The following is a 22,364-nucleotide window of genomic DNA, read 5'->3' as shown; positions in this document are numbered from 1 at the left end:
ACATTCTAGCAATTAATTTGAGCGTCTTACGTAATTATTTTGATAGTCCATATTGTTGTGCAAGTATTATATATGAAAAAAAATATAACAAGATAACAATATCTGATATTTAAGAGTTACTGAATTGGAATCTTGTATTTTCACAGAGAAATAAAACTATAAATTCTATAAAACACAGCACATGTTTCGGCGTGATGTATGAGAAAAGTGATATTTTTTTTTATAATTTTTGAAACTCGTTCATATACGCGACCTTCACGGGTGAAACATCAGATGACATCAGATTCTTTTTCAGAGGAATGACAAGGAGAGAAAAGCGGGCAAAGAGCGGAAGAATGAATAAGAAAGTAAACAGTGTTCACTAATGAAAACGCAAGAATGTAATTATCGTTAAGGTTACAAGTGCATAAGAAAATCAAGCAATAATCAGAGTCTTTTATTTTCTGGAAAGGAATATTCTTATGCGTTATATATTATAAAAATCTAAGTACTCCAACTCTTATTCCCAAAAAATATCAGTTTGGTCTACAATCTTGCTTTAAAAGGCCGTAAGCTGTAAGCTGTAAATTGTAAATGTGCGATATATTGGCCAGAAAACTTATGCTTTTAGGTCATAAGAATTTTTTTGCTCAATTCGCTTAAGTCTAACTAGGATCGGATAGTGCTAAGTTAAAAAGATAAAAGTTAAATTAAAAAGTTAATTAATTTTAACTTAACTTAGTTACACATTTTAGGCTCTTAACTTTTTAACTTTATTTAGTTACATTTTATTCGTAACTATTAATTTTTTTATTTAATTTTTTTGAAGTTAAGTCTCAGACACATAATACGCGGCAATAGCGATAGCTTAAAATAAAGTGAAAATTTCAAAAGTGAGCAAATTTATTAGGTGTTGACCAATGAAATTATAAATATTCTAGTAAATTTGTAAATTTCACTTTTGTAATTTTCATTTTATTTTAAATTACACAATCGACCTCCAGATTTCAATCTCAGAAACTGTATTTCGATGTATCTAATTTCTGATAGGTTGAAATCTATTATTACTTATTATTAAAATATAACACATCAATACCATCTTCAACTCACATTGAATGGCTGCAGGAGGGCACATTTTCGATAACTTGCGAGGAAAGATGTCCGACGAAAATTTCGAAATGACTGTATTACTTAAATTTAATAATATGTGAACAAAATATTCAAACAGTACATATGACAATCTATGTAAACAATATATATATAAACAAAACATGTAAATAAAATATAAAGTATTTTCTAAATGAAGTATATATTTGTCATTTCCGTTATTTGTAAAACTGAAACCATAAAATCATAAAATTAAAATAAAGAAAAACAAATTTAACTTTTAACTTTTTAATTACTTTTTTTATTAACTTAATTTTTAATTCAATTAATTTCATTATAAATTAACTTGTATTTTAACTTGTATTTTAAATTAAATTTTCAACGTTGTTAACTTGACTTAGTTAAAAAAAAAAGTTAACTTACTCAACCCTACGTCTAACAATTAAAGCCTAAAAATCGCGCAAAAACAGTTTAAAGACAGAAATAAGCTCGGTCCACCGTAAGCCACAGTAAGTCTTAAGAAATTGACTAAATCGCAATTGAATATGAGAAAAATAATCGACCGTAATTGGTCAATTTCTTACAGCCTACGACTTACGGCCTTTTAAAGCAAGATTGTGGCTCAAGACACGTACAAAAATATTATCACTATACGTTATATATATTACCGATTTTTCAGATACAATATAGATTCAGGAAATATGAGAGATCTGTTTTTCTTTCGCATTCCCCTCCATTTCCCGTCTTTCCACAATCGCGTCGAACGAGATTAAGGACGAGACGTGCTCTAATTTCCCTAAGAATGTTTCACGTGAGAACAGTCGAAAAACAGATCGACTTCTCATCAATGGTAGCGTGGCCGAGCGGTCTAAGGCGCTGGTTTAAGGCACCAGTCTCTTCGGAGGCGTGGGTTCGAATCCCACCGCTGCCATTTTTTTTTTCCCTCCCACCCGCGGATGGCACGCCGCGTCGCGTTGTATGGCGCGCCGTAGCCGCGGCCTCGCGGCCTCGCGCGTGGCGACCGCACGTCGTGTGCGATTAACGAGACGCAATGGTAGCGTCTCCTTCGAAGGTCCAATGGGTTGCGTCGGCACGCGGCGCCGTGGTTCACACCTATCAGGCTTACATGCGCTACGAGTAGGCTAACGTCTCGGTTGTTCAGTGCGCGCGACATCTGCGGAAGGAAAGGGCCACTTTAACGAGCTCGAGACCGAGTCGAACGAGCAGAGAGCTGCCCATCAAGAACAATCGGCATAAATATTAGCTCAAGAATTAAGTAGTCGTTATATAAATTAGATTTGCTCATCTCCTTCTGGGGATGGCAAATTTTCTTATAAGCTTCTTCTATAATACGTATCTACATGAGATGTTCCCAAGCAGAACGAGTCAAAATTACGTCAAAATTACGTTAATAAATGACTAACGTAAATGACTGAAAAATGATTTTTAATGATTATTTTGAAGTTACTTTGACATAATATTGATGTGAAGACTTATCGTTCTTCTTGGATATATCTTAAAATAAGCTCAAAATCGCGATAAGAAATTGTGTGCCATTCAGACGAAGAATAAGTCTGATTGATGAATGTCTCGTTTCATAATAATAATGCAAGCGAATTTATACAAATCTCAATTAAGGATTTTGACTCCGTTTTATTTCTTTTGTCGATATATTATTCACGCTTGTTTTTCATGTAACGTGATGAACAATTAAAAATATTATCTGCGATCTGGGAGTCGCTTTCGAGAGAACAAGACGGAATTCTAAAGCACGAGATATAATATGTACGGAGCAAAGGAACATATACATACATGCTCCTTACGGAAGCTCGTTTCACGGAGTCCCCATGCTCTTGCGAGCAGATGGGATCCTGTTGATGTTGTTGTCGTCGGGGGCTCGCCATTCCTGCTCGTTTCGGGGATCGTTATTGAACGCTTATGAAACGGCGAAGGGGAGAACGGAACGCACGACTGATATAGTAACAATAATAATAACGACGTCGTAGGAAAAAGGAGAACGGAAGTGTGCTCCGAGGCCACGTGGTATCCTGATACAGGTTTCATTCAAAAGATGCTACTACGGACCACGCCCAATTAACAGCTCCTTCTAGCTCGATACATCATAAATGGACATCAAGCTATGTCTACAAGCATATATTATTATTATTATATATGTATATTATATATATATTGTAACAAAAAAAAAATGAATTTATTATTACCCAAAACGGAAAAAGAAGTCATGTCAAAATGGTGTTAAAATGAGTCGTAATTGATTGGAAAGTGACTTTCAGTCATCATTTTAGAATCATCATGATGACTTATATACTTCTGCGTGGATACGCACATGTAAATATGTTGAATAAAATATTGCTGACAAATAAACTGAAGAAGAATACACACAATAACTGTATACATGTGTGGGATCACAAGTATATTAACGCATGAAGTTACGCACGTATCGGAGTATATTTGGCGCACATGTTTTCTGTCTATATGTTCGCATATTATGACTGTTGATTATTCGAAAAAATTATTCTTATTATTAATATATTATTCTTATTATTGTTAATGTATTATTCTTATTTATTGTTACATTATTAATTATTATTTATTATTGTTATTCGTTAAACTTAATACATTAAGCTACGAAACCTATTTTGCCATGAATTACAGTTGGACAATTGTGAAATGTATTTTCATAATTGTCCAATTGTAAATCATGGAAACTGCAGCCGAGAATTTAATTCTGTTTTGACATGTTAGATTTGACATGGAAATGTTAGAGGCTTATCTGTCCATCTCCGTATTCGTGTCGAGAGATGAAATATTCCCTCGATATTCATGTACGTCGTTATTCATAGTCATTTTTTAGACTTAAAATTATATTATAAGTAAATCTGAAGATGTTAAATCAATTACAGAACCGTATTCGCATCTTAAAACATTAATAATACAAGATATAATAATAATACAACGCTGTTAAAATACAAACAGACTATACTGACAGAGTTTATAGTAATAATTACAACGATGAGTGAATTCAATATTCGGTTAATATAATAAAAAATAATTTTATTTTTTTACATAATAAATACGATAAGTATTACTAAATATAATAACATAATCAACGATTTACTAATAATTACTAAATATTAAAAAAAATAAAATTATGTTTAGTTACATCAAGCGAACATTTGATTAACATTATTTTACTCAATATTTGGTAATTATTATTCTTTTCCCAGTGAATGAATATCGACCGTAAACGCACAACGGAGGAGCGCATTCGCATTTTTTTTATCTCGGGTGACGATTTTGCATCGCGTACACATCTATATGCACCTACATATTCTCTTCTTCTAGTTCTTTGACCGCAATGAAGTGCGGTGCGTGCTCACATCCCGTACGTAGGCCGTGCATTATCAGGGTAGCATAAATGCTATGGCTTTTCTCCTCTCTCGTACAGTTGAGCGTCATTCGCGCGGGTTGTCTCATTTGGCCCCTCCTCGCACCAGAATAGCATGCAGGGCGAGAAAGTCGTCCTGGCGTACGCGTTCTTGTATTACCTATGGTACCTACTTTCGTCCGAAATGTTTCCGCTCGATGGAAATTACCGACGTAGTCACGGCGACGATCCATGTCACAATGACTTACCACACGCACAATTAGCGCGTGTATATTTACATTTGATACATATACGTATACAATTTTGTGATTACAATTAATTATAATTTAATTAATACTACTGTTATAACCACTAATTAAGCTAATTCATAATTTTTGCGTGACGTCAACTATTTTCCTTTATTATCACAATGAAAAAAATTCTCGGAGCTTGATTAAGACTTTTATTTCAAGGTAATATAAAAATTTTACTGTACAGATTAAGTCTTGAAATTAACAAGAAGACTTATTAAATAAATAATATTTACGAAATATACATATAATATATTCGATAATATATAATGTAATAAAATATGTAATATTAAGTGTATACAGTATACATACATGTACAGAGTATTGTCAACTTGATTATCTAATATATTTTAATGCGTTATAGATGTTCGACAGTTTGAACGAGAACCTTACAAAACAATTCTTTCTATATACGAACGTCCATTGTTCTCGCTATATCTCGCTGCATAGTCTATTTGCCGCTACTTATCTTACATAACATATCCACCATACACTGCGTCGTAGTGTCAAGCCACTCCCTCTAAAACGACACCAAAAGCAGTCGATCAGTTCAAGTGTTCAGTTATACGCACGATGTTAAACGATTCGTCGACTTATCTTACGGTTACCCCAGCTCGTCCTCCACACGCTAATTTACACGTAGCCCATAAGAATAATCTGCAGTCAACGAGCAGAATGGACATAATCAACAATTTAACCGAGCGACGAGCAGGGACACAGCAATGCCGAGTAGGAGCGCTGAGAGCGTGGCCGCCGCCAGCTCGGTACTCGCAACTCCTGGCCGCTTCTGTTCGCCGTGGATCGGAAAGACACAATTTTGAGGAAGAGCGCGCGGGCCTCTAAGCATCGTCACGGCGCAACTATATCCCATTGGTCCACGGCGATCTCTTTCCACCGCTTATTGGTTCATTGACTCCGGCATGGACGGAAATTTCGGCAGGGCTACCGGGCCCGGCAAGCCGCCGCGCCAGCATGGCGCGAATCCCGCTGGGCCGCGCCCGCCCGCGCCAGAGAATCGCGCGCGGCGACGCGCGGCTGCGACCGACGCGCGGCCGTCTTTCGTCTACGTCTCGCGAGAGTCGGCGGATCGTCGTCCACGGGGACAGTGACACCGTTTTTCCCCAAAATCGGCATTAATAACGTACGATTCCCCGCCACCGTCGCCACCGCCGTTGCCACTGTTGTCGACTAGGACGACGTACGCGCGAATACCGACTTTAACTCCGGGTTTCTACGGTGTTGCTCAGACACCTCGTGTCTACGTCGACACTGGGATACTCGATACGCAAGTCGCGTACCTTCGCCACCATGGGAATAGCTCCCAAACGGATCGAACGTTATTACGTTTTCCCCTAAAATTAAACCTGCTACGCGAAGGAGTGGGGACTATTACCTGCAACGAGGCAGTGTGTATGTACATATACAGGGTGACTCACGCGACACATTGGAGTAAGGCGATGATGTTTTGCTGACATTTACGAGTGGCGACGACGCGGTAGAAAAATCAACTTTGCGTAATTTACGAATTATGAATAAGATAAATTGAATGCATATTGATCTCCTCGTACTTGATACAATAAATTTATCGTATAAATATGTATATCGTATCGTGAGGTGCTAAGTTTTATCGTGTAAAATTCAGATATATTAAAGTTCTTGGATAAAGCGTTTGTTATGGAGGATTTCACATAAATTGTTGAAAATCCTTATTACGATTATAGTTTTTTTAATGAATAATAATATTACCATATGAACAACAATTTAATAATACGTCCTGTATTCTTTTAGAGTTCATTTCTTAATACAAAAATTTTTTTTTGTACATCTTATTATCTTGCTTTATTGTAAATATGTATTATTCATCGGAATTTAAATGCAAACATATGAAAATGCATTAACTTATAAAAAGCCATTTTATATAATCGATATATAATATTATATATGTACACTCTATATAGTCTAAATTATCATATTACTGTATGGATGTATCTTATAGAAATTTAATAGTGAAGATAATTATAGTATAAGTTAATACTTACTTTGAATATTAAAATTATTGTTTGCTCAATGCTTTTAATATTTAAAATAAATAATTAATCACTACCGTCCTTTAAATTTCTGTAAGAGACAACCAATACTGTATATGGATACAGACTATATGTATATATATTAGGTATTGGAATTAATTCGTAGCGTTTTACAAGTGATGGGAAGTACTTTCATTAATGTGTTTTTTAATGCTCATGTGAAATAAATAACATTCTTTCATTAAAAAACGCTACGAATTAATTCCAACACCTAATATATTATTATATATTCTATATTGTTCAATGCTTTTAATATACAAATAATTTTTAATATTAAATTGACTAGAATCAATTTTGAATTTCTATAAGAACTAGAATAGAAACCTTAGAGAAAACTATAACTATAAACTACTTTATAAAGTATTAAATTGGTTAGTGATTAATTACTTATTTTAAATATAAAAAGTACTAACAACGGTGCTTTCAATACTCAAAATAAATGATATATCACTAATCAATTTATCACTTACAATATTAAATTTCTTTTGAGGGAGTACGTTATTTCTATATTCACAGACACATTGATACGAGATCAGCTGTGCCACTTTATTTCACGCATTCTTCCAATGTCCTTCAACTCTCCGGAAGAATCAATCGTCTACGCAACTCCACGATACACCCAGTACATAATCTCGTGCGTGCAGTCGTGCACACGTACATACATATGTATGTATATGTATGTATATGTACATACGTAGGCCGGCGTCGTTGACATCAGCGCTTCTATCGGTGGCGTCGCGAGATTGCGGGCGGCCGCATGCGTTCCTGTTGAAAAAATTCCTCACGGGCGAAAGTCAAGGTATGATGGAACATCGTCGGCGAGCCGGCCGTGCTTGATTGAGAGAATGGAGAGAGCTCGAGATCGCCTCCTTGCGCGATGTGTTTCCCTGGTAGCAGGAGGGGCTCGGCGAGACAACCCGCGCGAAACTCTGTTCAACGTAGGGAGAACAGCTGCGTCGTACGAGCTCCTATCACTGCGTGCCGTCCGGATAACGCGGTGCTCGCATGCGGGATGTGAGCACGCACCACGTGCTCGTCACCGGGCTGGCCCGGCCCGGCCGCGCTGGGGTGACGACGATCAACGATCGGCCGCGCACCAATTCCTCGCCTCGCCTCGCCTCGCCTCGGCGCGCTGCATGTGGCGATTGGCGATGTGGCTGATGTGCGCGTTCAATTTCTCACGGCGGCACGCACAGTCGCACACATGCGAAGAAGCGAGGAGGGGACATGCAGTAGCGCACGTCCATGCATCGATCGTCCATGTATAGCCCGTACATTCGGATACTCGGGACGCTCGGGTCGAGCTGGCAGGTGTTAGCGTCAAACGGATCCGACCGTGACTGGTGACACGGTAATCTTATGGCCATTCTGCAATAAACCATTAGTAATAAATCGGAAGTCAGAAGTTAAAAATTGATCAATCACAGTCAAAGAATAATTGACTATGATTGGTCAATGTTTAGCTTCTGATTTATTACTAATGGCTTATTGTAGAATGTGTGTTAAAGGAGGCACAGCACTTTGTATAATGCATAATGCACAAAGCGTAAGAAAGTCAACCAATATTCCAAGAACTTTCTGTTTTATGGAAAGAAAGAAAATGAAGAATTTTGATCCATTTTTTTATTTTACGTATTATATGTTATGTTTTATTATACAAGATTGTGCTCTCGCCCTTAATGTTTCTTTTGCATGCAGATCACGTTGCAAAGTGCCTCGAGTTTGAGGCTCGGATGATCAAATGCGAAACGTGAATGCGAGTCTGTAAAAATACGTTCTCATGCGTGTCATAAATACAGAGAAGCTTGAAAGATGTCCACAAGTGCCATCCTTTATTTTCCTTGCAGTATAAATATCATGCACATTATTAAAAAACAAAATAATTTAAATAATTTAAATAAGGAAATAAAGAATTTTTTTAGGTAATTGTATTTTGAATGCAAGAAAGAGCTACGATATTTGAAATTACTTTGTTCTTCATTTAAAAACTTTAGTGCCAGAATACGCCAGAAGTTTACAAGAATTATTCTTATTGTCGTTCGATATAAAATTCATGACACGTAAGATAAGAAATGAGATCATTTGTAATCCGATTTATCGAGATACGAATGTATTTCTTACTCGGAAGCGACTCACCGCCAAGACTCCGTGGCGCAACGGTAGCGCGTCTGACTCCAGATCAGAAGGTTGCGTGTTCAAATCACGTCGGGGTCAATCGTTAATTTTTGTCAACGCTTTCCGTGAGTTTTTACGTGATCGCCATTTTTATTACCTTTTGGTTTGCAACGGCGCCGTTTAATGACGCACATCCTTATATATACCCGTATCGCGAATACCGAATTGGATAATATTAAATATTTTGAATCTGAAAATACGATTAGTATCGAGTCAATTGCTGTGTATAATATATCACACATTCATATATATAATATTAATGAAATTAATATTTGATATATGTTGAAATATTTATACTACAAGGTATCTGAATTTCCAGCAGGTAGATACACGTAGCAGTCGTGGCCGAGTGGTTAAGGCGTCTGACTAGAAATCAGATTCCCTCTGGGAGCGTAGGTTCGAGTCCTACCGACTGCGTGAATAATGGGGAACACTATTTTTGTTACTGAATGTCCTTTTTTCTTGCAAAATGGAGGCCAGCGAAATTATTATTTTATTTTATTTTTTTTCATTAATGTAATTGTTAGTGCGGAATAATGATTCAATTTTTATTAGATTGATTTAAAATATCCATTATTATATGATGAATCATGATGACGTAATTGAATAAAAATTTTTAATTATTTTTATATGTTTTGCATAGTTACATAAATGTTTAATATGTCTATATTTACTATTATACAACTATTTATTGTAATTTAATAGATGTCACATATTTTGAAATCACAAATAAAAATTCCTCGATAGTATAGTGGTTAGTATCCCCGCCTGTCACGCGGGAGACCGGGGTTCGATTCCCCGTCGGGGAGATCTCTTTTTTAATTATTTTTTCTTTCATTCCTGATCCAAAGATGCAGTTGAAACGTTAATGTCTTATACCAAATATATTCAGCATAAGGATACTTTAAATATAAATAAACATACAGAAAAGAAAATGCAATGTTATTTTTAAGTTCAGATTACACGCGCTTATTATTGTGAAATTTTTAATTTGACTTCAATTATAATGCAATTCTTTATTTATAATGTAATTCTTTTCGTATCTTTTTAATATCTTTCAGAGACCTTATGCATTTATCAATCAAAATAAATTATACAGTTAACAGAATAAATAATTTGTGATCTGAACTATGTTTTGATTAATAATATAATATAATAAAGAGGCAATCGATGCAGTTATGAAGTTTAAACGTCACAATTGAACTTATGGAGTTGATAGGTCGAAAAAGAATTCGTAGGCGCCGTGGCTTAGTTGGTTAAAGCGCCTGTCTAGTAAACAGGAGATCGGGGGTTCGAATCCCCCCGGGGCCTTTGCAAAGTTAATTTTTTTCATTCGTGATAACAATATGTATAAGTGACTAATATATCCTAATAATGCGCTTAGAATGCCTAGAATACTATATTTATTTAAGAGCTTATTGAACGAGACATCTATTATAAATTTTATTTTAAACTGTAGCTGATTATTTATATAACAAAATAACTCTAATTATGATTTATATTATTATTTAATATAATTATTTAATATAATTTAATATACAAAGTACTGAAAATATATATGTAATTAACTTATTTATATGATTTTTTTATAATAAATAAATGCATGTGTTTCGTATTTGAGAAATTGTATGAGCAGAAATTGTTTTTGTTATAATAAGCGCTGTATTGTTGCTGTAATATTCGGGATCAGAAGTCGAACTTGTATCCATTTCCAGAGATCTTCACGCGCGCAACTGATGGGGCAGATGAATAAGCGATACCCAGCAAATTTTGCGATTGTTGTTCTGTTTGCTGTTTCTGCTGCAACTGAACCTGAGTCTCAGGCACCTGTGCACAATTACTATTAACAGAAATCATATTTAATAATCAAACGTTTAATAATCACCATATATGAGAATTATTATCTCTTACTATACTAAGAAAAAATGTACTAAATTTTAATAAATATTTAATTGAATAGTGCCAACTAAACATTTACTTACAGCAAATAAATATTTACTTAACAAAAAAAAATTATTAAATTAAATTAATGATTCTCGTATTAAATAAATATATCTATATTTAATAAATATTTAATTAATACTACTCAAACAAATGACTTATTATAATTTATTAGTATATTGTATTTCAGTTTAGATTTTAGATAATTCGACGAAATAAGATGCGATATATGATTGTTGTCGGCAAACGTGAACCGTATTGTCAAAAAATATCACATATAAAAATATACTATAAGATACTATTTTTTGGAAAATAATTAAGGCTTCTTATATCATAAATGCATCGTCTGAATTTTCACTTTTGTCTCCTAACAAAAGTGAACCTACCTGTTCCGATGGAATCGCATGCAGCTGTCCTTGTTGAGCCTGTGCCAATTGTGCCTGACGAAGGGCGAGTAGTTGCGCCAATTGCGATTGATAAATTGCTGCATTCGGCTGATACGCTTGCAGATACGCTTGTTGCGGCTGCTGCAATTGCTGGTACGTTAATGCGACCGCGGGATCCGTCTGGGTCTGATACATCAACGGTCCGGGCACAAAATTCGGAAGGATTCCGCTTGCAGCGGGACCGAGTGCGTAGTATCCTGCGCAATGATTGAAAGATATATTATTAAATTGAATTCACTCAATCTCTCTTTAAATGATATATTTTTCAGCTTTTGTGAGTGGCGCGTCTCACAGTATGCGTGAAAATATAGACAAGATAATTATGTAAGTCCATATGTACATGGACTTTATTTAATAACACTTTCTTTGTTAAACATCGGAAAAAAGAAATAAAGAAAAAAATTCAAGACTTTCCGATTTGTTTTTCACTAAGGAATCATTAATTAATATCGCTATGATTGGATGTGAATGATAAAATACTTAGTGTAATAAAAAAGGACTTTGAATATTGTTTATTAATTGTAAGCACAAACCTAAACCAGGGTTTCTTTGGGCGAGGGCTTGTGCAATACTCGGTTGAACCTTTTGAATTAGCTGAGGATTACCGATGTTGGAGGCGAATGATTGATGCGAGCTGGGCCCAGCGAATGCGAATGACGTTTGCGTTAATCCCGGTCGGACGAAACTGAAGGAGGTATGTTGCTCTGAACTGCCTATTACGTTTGTCGGCTTCACTCCAGCTTGAATTGGTGGCTCGGCCGTGATTAAACAATACATCGCACTTAAGACAACCGCGTATTTCTGCAATTTTTGACATCAGTTGAGACAAATGCGATATTTAATTAGTGTAATATAGTGAGTTTCTGAAAGATAATATCTATACTTAAGTAATAAATATCTTTAAAAAAAGGACATTATAACAAAGATATGCTGATAATTATAACAAAAATTAAATATTATTATTCTTATAATTTAATAATTGTAATAACAGTTAAGAGTAATTATCAAGTACTATTACAAAAAAATTATCGTTATCTCATTGTTATAATAATGTTATATTATAATTATTTTCTGCTTGTAAAAATTACCATATATCAATATTTATATAAAATATTTCTTAAAGATTTGGAATTTGGATCAGACATATACATTTTACTTATTTTTTTAATTCTTAGAGCACATTTTTTAAATTTGAGCTTCCAATGAAACGTTTCGTTACACTTGAAAAATGAGACACGAAAAGTATGTGTTCTGTTGTCTCACTCACCAACATTATGAAAAATCGCACGATCAATCTTGTAACGTACAATGAAGAGGAACAGTATTATCGCTGACAAAAATCACGACGATATTACGGCGCGATGAAACCTCATGGCGAGCTATATACTACGGAAACGGCTGGTGCGAAACGTGAGATGCATCCGATCGACATCATTTCATCGAGACACTTTCTCCGGGATGTAAAATGTCGAACAATCCATGAATCGTAATCAAACGACGCGTAATAGTTTACTTAAAATGTGACAGACGAAAGCCATAGGATGATAAGGTTCTCGCAACCAGTGTATCATCTATTTTTAACGGCAGAAAAAAATGAGTATTTTTTACATTAAGACTGTAAACAAAATAATTTCTTCTAAGATCAAGATCGCTGATAACGGAGAAAGTCACTTTCGAAATGCTTAATGCAACAATAGTGTGGGCGTATGGTGAGTATTAATTGCGATGTGATGAACGATTATAGAATTTCAAGTATCTAATCTCGGTAGTGATAATCGCATTTATATCATAGCGAATATTTATTTTATACTGCGAATTCTTTTAATAATATATTTTTGATTATAGTCTTCAATATATTTGATGGAAATAGCAAACAATTACAACAATATTCAACATTGTAATTTAATTCTATTTTATTTGTATATTACGTAAATACACGTTACTATACTATAATCATGTTTTTAACACGATTATAGTTTTTATTTAAGTCCCAGAATGTTTTTATTTACAATACAACTGTAGTACTACTTATTGCCATATGCATTAAAAAATCTTACGTTATCAATAGCCGTTATCTTAATTATTTGGCGATAGACGTTAAAATAGATAATCTGAAAATATGTATCTCAATGAACAATGTTATGCCTAATTAATGAATGGTTGATCTGTGAATTAATGAAAATTTGTGCGATGTGACGTCTGAATTTTTCCCCCAAATCATTTCACATGTTCGAGAAGTACGACTGATAAAACATGCCCATGGCACTGGTCGATAATAGTGCGAAGCAACTCCACCACGTCGCTAGCCCTAAGACGCCTCTGTACACATCTGTGGTAAATATCTGTAAACAAGACATTTTCTTTGTATCATTGAAACATTGCTTAAAAGCTTCTGTGATAAAATGTAATTTTTTTTAACGAATATCTTAAAATATTACTTGTTTCAATGAACCTAGCGCGAGTTGAACTTCTTCAGCAGTTTGTATAACAGTCTTGTCGATATTATCAATATTAACGATAGATGATAGTGATTTCGGTAATTCATCCGCTGGGCATTCTTCCTCCAACATTCCTTTTAAGATGCCTTCCCAGGTAAAACCACCTGATATAATTTAAAAAAAAATATATATATATTTAAAGTAAATAAACTATATATTTCACAATATTTTTCATACCAAGTGTTTTGTACAAAAACGTAAAAAATAAACATATAATTATGGGAACAACAAATTGAAGCGCCACTACACATAGATAATAATATACAGCTGCAATCTGCAACAATAAAGAAAACTTGTTTCATTATTTAGCAAAAAAACAAAGTTTTCAGTTAAAATAATTATGTAAATTCATAATATTATGACACAAACCTTTTTCTGCAAATCAACATTAGTTATTCGGCCAGCTTCTTTCTTTTGTATCTCTAATCTCTGAATGGCGAGATTTAAGTAAGATTGTAGATATATCGGCATGAGTACAATTTTTAATAAACTGGCAACAACAATAATAATCAATCTCAAACTTTCAAACCTTGCTACTGTCATTCTGTAATAAAATTTTTTCAATTTTTTACAATTTATTTAGATATTAATTTGTTATTTTCTCTCAATGTCAACTTACAATGGAGCAGTCATGCCACTGAATATTCGAACAGTCAAATAATCCCTACTTATAGGTGTAATCCATAGGCTTACCAACAAAAGTGGCGAGGCATAACTAATATTTGCTATTAGCACTAAAAACTTATTATCTTTATAATATCTGCAATTATTTCCATATATATTAATCAGCATTCAATATTTCAATTAAATTAATTGTGTTTATTTTACCTTAACGTATCCCAATGCATTTTTGACGCCCTTAATCCCGGGAAGGTAAACAAAGATCCCAATAAACCGCACCATATAGCAAGAAAAAACTTCAGAACGATTTTTGAGGCTGGTCCCCTATATTAAATATATTAGTAATGTCATTGTAACAAAAACAAAAACATTACTTACAATAATAGAAATAGTTATTATTTAATCTTTAATATTAGATAGGCTGTATTAAATTATTCTTAAAAAATGTATTTAAAGTTGATGAATGATAAAGATCTATTACTGAAATATTCTTTTACTAACAGTATTTTATATAATCAATGAAACATGCAACAGATTTAAAATTATTTATTCAAGTATTTAATTAAACTTACGTCGAAGAAAGCCCTTGAGTATCTAAAAAACGAGAAGCACTATGATTGAAACTCGTATATGCTTTTTCCAATCCAATTTCCAACTTATTTTCATCAATTATCAGTACCATCATAGCAATAAGAAGATATGCAAATCCAGTAACGATGCACGTGGACCTTTCACCAACACTCTCTTCACCCTTGAAATATTGTATCCAAAGGGAAAGTAGCACTTTACTATAAATTATATAAGGAAGCAATACCATAACATGATTTTCATCCCTTAGAAAATAGGAAGTTTTACATATTTTCTGTTAAAAATTTTAATTCAAAGGATACAATGCAAAGCCCAAAACCACCACACACCAAAGTATACTGAGATTAATTTCATCTTTGATTGGATACAAATAATTGTACACCTGTTGAGTGATAAAGGAGAAATTTTAGACAATATTATAATCTCTCTCTCAACTGTATAGAATATAAATACTAGTTAAAATTGCCATTAAAGATAAGTATTTTGTTCGTATAGACAAATATTCGTATTAATTAAAGAACGGCAATTAAAGAGTACTAACCTCTGTCAGTACATAAACAATGATAGCATATACAGAGAAGTCCAATAGCCACTGATATTCCGTATAATATTTTAAGTTCACTACATCGAGAATAGTTATTTTTGCACTTTCAAGTTTGATATCTAAATTTCTAGGGACGTGAAACACATCTCCCACTTTGCCGTTCTCGCTATGTTTTCCTCTCTTTGGTTTCTCTTTCGGCACACCGGCTAATGCTCTGAGTTGCTGATCTGTTGGATACAGATATCGTGTCAATCTGTGCAAACAGAAAAACAGAGATGATAGATCTTACCATGCTATTACTGTCCATTATTTCTATAATTATACATGAAGATACATACCCTGTGGAACATAAGATCCACCTAGCAAAGGAAAAATGTGGACTCAACTTTTGTATAACACTGACCATTACAAGGGTGATGACCAATTGCGCTCCTAGAAGAGCCTGAAAGAAATGTCATTAAATATAAAATTAAATACAAGACATAAACATAAAGAGATAAGTTCAAAAGATACATTTAAAGAAATAGAAAAAGTTTTAAACAATCAATATAAAACTAGAATGTGATTTCTGTAAGACACATGTTTTCATTGTTTTCATTGTTTTCATCCTTAAATTTACCATGCTTAATGTATCGGCAGGAGGAAGTCTCATAAACAGGACCGCTCCATTGGAGGCAACGAAGTATCCGAGATCTCAATTAATTCTGAAAGACGCAACAGCAAAATACGCCCGATTTGCCACGAATAATATTTGCTCTATCATCTTAAAGGAAGTACGCCAGTCGCGAGCTGGTTTTATAAATAGTTATAACTTGGCCACCGCATAATACATCAAGCACACGGAGTTGCCTCGCACGGGGCAACACGAGGTTATTTCAGGTTATTTCCAGTTATCCACAGTTATCATGTCGTCACAAGTTAACCGCTGCAACGAGGAACGCCGTCGACACCTAGTCAACAGGATAATCAACAGCATAATCGCGATAAAATGTGACGTATAACCGTGCGTCGATCATGTACTCGTATGATTATATTTGTAGATTTTTTATTATTATTTTATGCATGATTATTATTTTTATTATATGATCATTTTTTATTTTTAATGATTATTCGTTGATTTTTTGTTTTTCGATTTTTTTTTTAAATTCACATAAACGTTCAAATGTTTTGGGTCATCATCAGTGAACAATGTATCTGCAAATTAAATTGACTGATCGAATTGTTCTTCGAGTTCAAATTAGAAGTCAAAATATTTACTGAGGATGGTCCGAAGAGAACTTGAAATGTTTATTGAATGTTTATGTAAATTTTGAATAATATGATGTTTATTTAATTTGCATTTCACTATGCTTGATTTTTATTTATTCTTTATGTTTTCTTTTGAATTTTTAAATATTGAGTTCTTCGATTATTATATTTTTTATTATAATAATAATATAATAATATAATAAAATAATAATAAATTAATAATAATTACAATAATAATTACAATTTAATGATATATAATTATGCTGTGTATTTGAAAAAACAAAATTCTTCCCTCTTTCACATAAAAATAAATACACGAATGCAAAATCATATCTGGGCTGATCCATAATACTAACACTTTTAAATTACTTTAATGTATCGATAACTTGTCCGGCGCATTAATAAGTAATTTATTATATACTTGATACAATATATGTGTTAAATTTTTGCTATGTTTTTATACATATGTGAGTTTTAATTTATCATCAGCCGACACATGAATATATATATGCTCGTTTGTAATTATAATAATCTTTCATCTTCAGATATATATATAATTACGCAGATCGCAATAAACAAATCTGACGCTCGTGTAAGTGTTTTGTAATGTATGCACATATACCCTACGGCTAGTCTTTCTTCTATAATTATTATTGTCTGCAGATAGACAATAGTAGAAAACGATGTATTACGTAGTTGCACAGTTTTGCCAATGCTTGAACTATAAACCAAGAATTATATATAGAATCGAAGAAATGCTCGAAATATATATATAATTATAATTACAGTATGATAAATAAATTTTCGTTGTGGTAAATCGTACAAAAAGACAGCATGATTTGGAGATGCAGAAATTTTACGCACGATTAAGAAACTGATATTAAAAAGTCACATTATAAATATGTTAGATAATTTGTCTTGAATCTGAAGAAAAAAATGCGCAGATATCTTTGAAATTTCTCAGAAATCATTTTCCACATTGGCGAACTTATTAATTTGCATTCTGGAAACTCCGAATCCTCGATTGCGTAATGATACACACAATCAGCCTGTGACGCTAATGTCTTTGAGCATTTCAATTAGTTCATCTAATATATTGTTCATTGTCAGATACATCCAATCTATATTAAGAGTGTGATTCACATACAAATGAATGTAGGTACATAATAGAATTATAGAAGTCCGTGCTTACATTCTACAAACGAGAGAAAAAATATAAAGATTTATTTATTAACGGCATAATTATATTAATAATAAATTTATCAATTTTGTTTACCACGCAAACATGTGTCGTGTGTCTAACGTAACACAATTTTTTATTTTATAAAATAATAGATTTAAATAATAAATTTTACTACAATAAATATTGTATGATGTCTTCCACTTAGTGACACAAGTCACAAATGTCGTTTTATCTTTCTTTGCATTCGATGAATATCTAACAACGGCAAAACGATACTTGTGTCGACTTGTATCATTAAATAGAAGATATCTATTATAACTAAAACAATATAGTCATTACATAACTTCTAACAGTTTTTAAAAGTTATTACAAGTGAAAATAGAAAAAGTACATTATTCAACTCATCCTCAGTTAGGTTTGTTAAACAATTTTCTAAAAATGCAAATCATTTGAATAAATATGCGGTTAAATGCAGAAAGGATGCATAAAAAGAAATTTCTCACCCATAAAAAAAGTAAATATTAAATAATGATATTTCGTGTATATTTATATCTTCATTAATTTGTTTGACAAACAGCGGAGTTTCTAACAATCCCTAATAGGAAGAAAAGTAAAAAAAAAACATTAATTGATTAAGTAGCACTTAAGGAAGATTTATTTTACAAAAAGGATTAAATCTATTACTAACTCTTTACATATGTACATATACACACATATGTGTTTTATTATCTTCCTTATTTTTTTTCTTTCAATAAACTGTCTATCGCTATTTTATTAACGTGTATATATCTTGATTTAATCGTCAGAATAGTTATCATATGTATGGTTTTTCATAAAAAATAAAAATCTCTCAGGGACTATTAAAAATGCATTTTTCAAGCTTCCAAAAGTAAGAATAAGAAAAGTAAGCTTCTCAGTTGACAAGCGGTCGGTCTAAAAAAAAATCGCCGTTTCATTTGGTGATTATTCCTGAGCGGACACGGAAACACGTCCTTTTACGCCATCAGAACGCGGAGAGAATGCAGCGGTATAAAACGATGCGTTCATCAGTTCGCGCAATCATACGTCGAGCAGGCTGTGCGGCGAGCAGTGGACCACGATTCATAACGATAGGTTCGTAATATGTTCGTGTCTGTTGTTTTCGCGCAAGGAGATTCGTAGGCGGCGGCGGCGTGTCTTTTTACGCGCGATGACGCACACGGCGATCGAAAATTCACGACCGGCTTTCGCGAAAATTCCGCGAGGAAGTCCTACGGGAGAAATATTTCATTTAACACAGAACTAATTATAATTCTTATGACATTTCTGCCGTTGTTACGTTCATTAATAGCTTTTAATTGCACGTTTGTAGATTTACTACATGAATTGGTAATTCAACCAAGAATCTCTAAAGGTTTGTTCGTGTCGCATGCTCTTAACATGCTCTAAAATGATCCTACCATAACATTTACTCACTTTAACGCGGTCGTCGAAGTGAGTAGGAGCTACAACAGGAGTACATTGGAGCATGCTGGAGCATACAACGAGGAACAAACCTTAAGTAAAGATTATTAACTCTTGTTTTATTGTTTACACATATAACAAGTATCTCTTTTATTTAATAATAAATTAATTTTTTATAATAAATAATTATTATAAATAATGTATGCATAATAAGATAAAAAAGCGTCGAATGCTTCCCGATTTGGAATTATTTTACAGAATTATTTCGCCATGCAATTTTTTATTTTCCAGAGATTATTAAATCTAAACAAACAATTATGTCGCCGATGTTGAGTGTAGTTATACTCATCACTTCAATTGTGGTTTCTCTAAATATCGATCCTGTGACTTCTTCCTTTCCGGCCTTTCAAACGAACGACCAATGTGCAACCAATACGGAGTGCAAATCAAATTTCTGCTGCTTGCTAGGTTTGGCTCTCTTTTTTTTGTTTAAAATTTAAGTGCCCTGAAAAAAGTGCCTCTTTGCATAAAAAAATATCTTTTTAGATTAATACATATATATGTGTGTGTATACTTATAATTACATAAATCCTGATTGAAAATGGACAAATCAGAATTTTTTGGTTGAATCTATTATAATTCTAGTTAAGATAATCAGAATTTTGATTAATTTAATCAGAATCTTCTGGTTCATTCATTTTCAACCAGAAATTTTTCTCATGGTATAACATTCCTTCCTGTAATATTAATACATATATATATATATATATATTAGGTGTTGGAATTAATTCGTAGCGTTTTTTAATGAAAGAATGTTATTTATTTCACATGAGCATTAAAAAATACATTAATGAAAGTACTTCCCATCACTTGTAAAACGCTACGAATTAATTCCAACACCTAATATATATATATATATATATTTATATATGTATAAAATAGTAATATTTAAAACATTCTAATAACAAAGGAACATAAATATACTAGATATATATTTCCAGTTAAAAAAGTACATACATTTCGAACTCTAAGGTGCATTGACTATTATTGATTCCTTTTAGGGCCTATGAGGTACTCAATACCGACTTGCATGCCGTTTCAACAGAAAGATGAACAATGCCGAGTAAACGCTGAAACTATCACGACCATTTTGACTTACCCGGACACTTCACAAATCGAAGTTAAAGATATTCACTACATTCTGTGTCCTTGCGCTGACGGATTATCCTGTAAACATGGCATCTGCAAGTAGAATTTTCTGTCAATCAAAGTGACCGGAAACATCATAATCATTATGATTATACGGGGCCAAATATTTCGAGGAAAGAAACGAGTAACATTGAAGAAATATTTTCAATTGTGTGTTGACAGTAATAGTAGACCGAAAATATTCACGAAATATTCAAGAAATTAAAGTTTAAATTAAAGTGTTGTTAAGTGTTGTTCTATTCTATTTGTACATTATTCTATTTTTACATTATTCTATTTGTTATATTATTGTATATTGTTTTATTCTGTTATTATATTTTTACTACCTTTTTAAATTATTATTTAAATTAAAAATGCTAATTAGTAGTCATATATAAACAATAAATTGAAATAAAATAAAAAGTGTTTCATATGCTTAATTAATATTAATTTATAAAAGATAACAAATTGTGTACGATATTTTTAAAAACTTACTGTGTTAAAAACGTTATATAATTTCATAACAGATTTTTAAAAAATTGCTACAGTAGAACAACTTCGCATAAAATCAATTATTATTCAAACTTTGTAAAGGAAAGTCTTTTGTCTCAATATGGGAAATTAACAATCTAATTCGTAAAAAAAATTAGAAATAATATTAATCTTGTTAATGTAAAAAAAGATTCAAAAATTGTTTAAATTAAATACACAGAATTATATTTCGCAGTGATTCTCCTGATGATTGTTGATTGTTTATGTAAATTTAGAATAATACAGACTTTAACTCTCTATGGGCCCATGTAACTTTCAATTCACATACTAGTATATATCGATATTTTATTAATTTATTTAATTTAAGAAGATCACATGCAATATTTCCAGTGAAAGACATGCAAAAGATGAAATAGCACATTGGCCAATTTTTCCGGATAAGAGGGGACGTTGCAAAAAACAGGGGTGCACAATCAAAAAATAAAATGTTCGAAATGCAACGTATATCTTTGTTTAATGTCAAGTATAGATTGTTTTATGGAATTCCATACTTAAGCTTTTACAAGTGCAAACGTTGTAAGTTGTTACTTTAAAGTTACAAAACCATATTCGTTACAAAATCATTGAAATTGCTGAATTCATTGTTAATTTGTATTTTGATATTGATTTCACATTATATAATTTTTTTTATAGTCATGAAAAAATTCGATCCATAGAAGATTAACTAATTTTTGTTTTTAATTAAAAAAATCATATGTTTTAATTTGAATTAAAAATAATAGTAATTTGAATAATTAAAAATAAAGCGCCAACAAAAATGGATATCATATATATATATATATATATATATATATATATATATTACATATAAGAATACAAGTAATGTGTGAAATGAAATCGACACTTTAAAAAGATGATATATACAAATAAAAAAAACGTGCAAATAATTTATTTATCTGAAATAATGTTAATAAATAAATTAAAATTTTTTAAGTAAGAATTCAACCGTCATTCTTACACTATGGATTTTTCAAAACTTTTCAAAACACTGTGAAAAGCACACCAAAATATAGTATATTCCTCCAAATAACGTTGCGAAAGCTTGCTTTAACCTATGTTATCGGT

At 32.6% G+C, this 22,364-nt stretch overlaps 3 protein-coding genes, 3 long non-coding RNA genes and 5 other non-coding genes across 15 annotated transcripts; 7 read left to right on the top strand and 4 right to left on the bottom strand.

The window, feature by feature from the left end:
• Nucleotides 1-357: 357 nt before the first annotated feature.
• LOC147909751 (uncharacterized) lies at nucleotides 358-5,825 on the bottom strand. Its single transcript, XR_015545211.1, has 2 exons — nucleotides 2,899-5,825; nucleotides 358-2,260 (listed from the first exon to the last, which is right to left on the bottom strand). It is a non-coding gene; the product is annotated as an uncharacterized LOC147909751 (long non-coding RNA).
• On the top strand, nucleotides 1,936-2,017 carry TRNAL-AAG (transfer RNA leucine (anticodon AAG)). The gene has a single exon. It is a non-coding gene; the product is annotated as a tRNA-Leu (tRNA).
• Nucleotides 5,826-6,163: 338 nt separating the features above from the next.
• On the top strand, nucleotides 6,164-9,869 carry LOC147909747 (uncharacterized). 3 transcript variants are annotated; one of them, XR_015545206.1, is made up of 3 exons: nucleotides 6,164-6,280; nucleotides 7,389-9,112; nucleotides 9,367-9,869. It is a non-coding gene; the product is annotated as an uncharacterized LOC147909747 (long non-coding RNA). The 3 variants fall into 3 exon arrangements; XR_015545207.1 differs by lacking the exon at nucleotides 6,164-6,280 and having other exon boundaries at nucleotides 7,157-9,112; nucleotides 9,370-9,869; XR_015545205.1 differs by lacking the exon at nucleotides 6,164-6,280 and having other exon boundaries at nucleotides 7,242-9,112.
• Nucleotides 9,015-9,086, top strand: TRNAW-CCA (transfer RNA tryptophan (anticodon CCA)). Its single transcript has one exon. It is a non-coding gene; the product is annotated as a tRNA-Trp (tRNA).
• Nucleotides 9,383-9,464, top strand: TRNAS-AGA (transfer RNA serine (anticodon AGA)). The gene has a single exon. It is a non-coding gene; the product is annotated as a tRNA-Ser (tRNA).
• Nucleotides 9,785-9,856, top strand: TRNAD-GUC (transfer RNA aspartic acid (anticodon GUC)). Its single transcript has one exon. It is a non-coding gene; the product is annotated as a tRNA-Asp (tRNA).
• Nucleotides 9,870-10,284: 415 nt separating the features above from the next.
• Nucleotides 10,285-10,358, top strand: TRNAT-AGU (transfer RNA threonine (anticodon AGU)). The gene has a single exon. It is a non-coding gene; the product is annotated as a tRNA-Thr (tRNA).
• A 77-nt stretch (nucleotides 10,359-10,435) lies between these two features.
• On the bottom strand, nucleotides 10,436-13,188 carry LOC105143806 (uncharacterized). Of its 2 annotated transcripts, none has more exons than XM_011052306.2 (4): nucleotides 12,702-13,188; nucleotides 11,968-12,235; nucleotides 11,375-11,631; nucleotides 10,436-10,874 (listed from the first exon to the last, which is right to left on the bottom strand). In XM_011052306.2, exons 1-4 carry the CDS (start codon nucleotides 12,705-12,707, stop codon nucleotides 10,734-10,736), a joined length of 672 nt encoding a protein of 223 aa, XP_011050608.2. In that variant the 5' UTR covers nucleotides 12,708-13,188; the 3' UTR covers nucleotides 10,436-10,733. The 2 variants fall into 2 exon arrangements, with proteins under 2 accessions (XP_011050608.2, XP_011050609.2); XM_011052307.2 differs by having other exon boundaries at nucleotides 12,040-12,235.
• A 141-nt stretch (nucleotides 13,189-13,329) lies between these two features.
• Nucleotides 13,330-16,612, bottom strand: emei (transmembrane protein 161-like emei). 2 transcript variants are annotated; one of them, XM_087406558.1, is made up of 11 exons: nucleotides 16,305-16,612; nucleotides 16,024-16,127; nucleotides 15,683-15,938; nucleotides 15,444-15,523; nucleotides 15,126-15,341; nucleotides 14,761-14,877; nucleotides 14,552-14,692; nucleotides 14,302-14,476; nucleotides 14,110-14,206; nucleotides 13,873-14,036; nucleotides 13,330-13,794 (listed from the first exon to the last, which is right to left on the bottom strand). In XM_087406558.1, exons 1-11 carry the CDS (start codon nucleotides 16,335-16,337, stop codon nucleotides 13,657-13,659), a joined length of 1,521 nt encoding a protein of 506 aa, XP_087262684.1. In that variant the 5' UTR covers nucleotides 16,338-16,612; the 3' UTR covers nucleotides 13,330-13,656. The 2 variants fall into 2 exon arrangements, with proteins under 2 accessions (XP_087262684.1, XP_011050610.1); XM_011052308.2 differs by having other exon boundaries at nucleotides 13,330-13,776; nucleotides 16,305-16,611.
• A 2,491-nt stretch (nucleotides 16,613-19,103) lies between these two features.
• On the top strand, nucleotides 19,104-21,487 carry LOC105143810 (uncharacterized). The gene is made up of 3 exons (XM_011052309.2): nucleotides 19,104-19,229; nucleotides 19,851-20,027; nucleotides 20,621-21,487. Exons 1-3 carry the CDS (start codon nucleotides 19,136-19,138, stop codon nucleotides 20,809-20,811), a joined length of 462 nt encoding a protein of 153 aa, XP_011050611.1. The 5' UTR covers nucleotides 19,104-19,135; the 3' UTR covers nucleotides 20,812-21,487.
• On the bottom strand, nucleotides 19,893-20,711 carry LOC105143809 (uncharacterized). Its single transcript, XR_845800.2, has 2 exons — nucleotides 20,577-20,711; nucleotides 19,893-20,064 (listed from the first exon to the last, which is right to left on the bottom strand). It is a non-coding gene; the product is annotated as an uncharacterized LOC105143809 (long non-coding RNA).
• Nucleotides 21,488-22,364: the final 877 nt, after the last annotated feature.

This window comes from Acromyrmex echinatior, chromosome 5 (genome assembly GCF_024713525.1).
Source record: "Acromyrmex echinatior isolate Ae372 chromosome 5, ASM2471352v2, whole genome shotgun sequence".
Classification (NCBI taxonomy): Eukaryota; Metazoa; Arthropoda; class Insecta; order Hymenoptera; family Formicidae; genus Acromyrmex; species Acromyrmex echinatior.
Note: the sequence above shows the minus strand (reverse complement) of the source record. Positions and strands in the feature narration are given on the sequence as shown.

What these genes read in the sequence shown, in the direction of transcription:
- LOC105143806 (XM_011052306.2), bottom strand. An exon ending in CCAAAGAAACCCTGGTTTAG is followed by an intron (nt 11,632 to 11,967) that starts GTTTGTGCTTAC and finishes ATCATTGCGCAG; the next exon opens with GATACTACGCACTCGGTCCC. An exon ending in ATGCGATTCCATCGGAACAG is followed by an intron (nt 10,875 to 11,374) that starts GTAGGTTCACTT and finishes AATTGTGCACAG; the next exon opens with GTGCCTGAGACTCAGGTTCA.
- emei (XM_087406558.1), bottom strand. Translation starts at nt 16,337, where the DNA reads ATGAGACTTCCTCCTGCCGATACATTAAGCATG. An exon ending in GTGGTTTTGGGCTTTGCATT is followed by an intron (nt 15,342 to 15,443) that starts GTATCCTTTGAA and finishes TATAATTTATAG; the next exon opens with TAAAGTGCTACTTTCCCTTT. An exon ending in ACTCAAGGGCTTTCTTCGAC is followed by an intron (nt 14,878 to 15,125) that starts GTAAGTTTAATT and finishes TATTTAATATAG; the next exon opens with GGGACCAGCCTCAAAAATCG.
- LOC105143810 (XM_011052309.2), top strand. Translation starts at nt 19,136, where the DNA reads ATGCAGCGGTATAAAACGATGCGTTCATCAGTTCGCGCAATCATACGT. An exon ending in ACCACGATTCATAACGATAG is followed by an intron (nt 19,230 to 19,850) that starts GTTCGTAATATG and finishes TTTATTTTCCAG; the next exon opens with AGATTATTAAATCTAAACAA. An exon ending in AAATTTCTGCTGCTTGCTAG is followed by an intron (nt 20,028 to 20,620) that starts GTTTGGCTCTCT and finishes GATTCCTTTTAG; the next exon opens with GGCCTATGAGGTACTCAATA.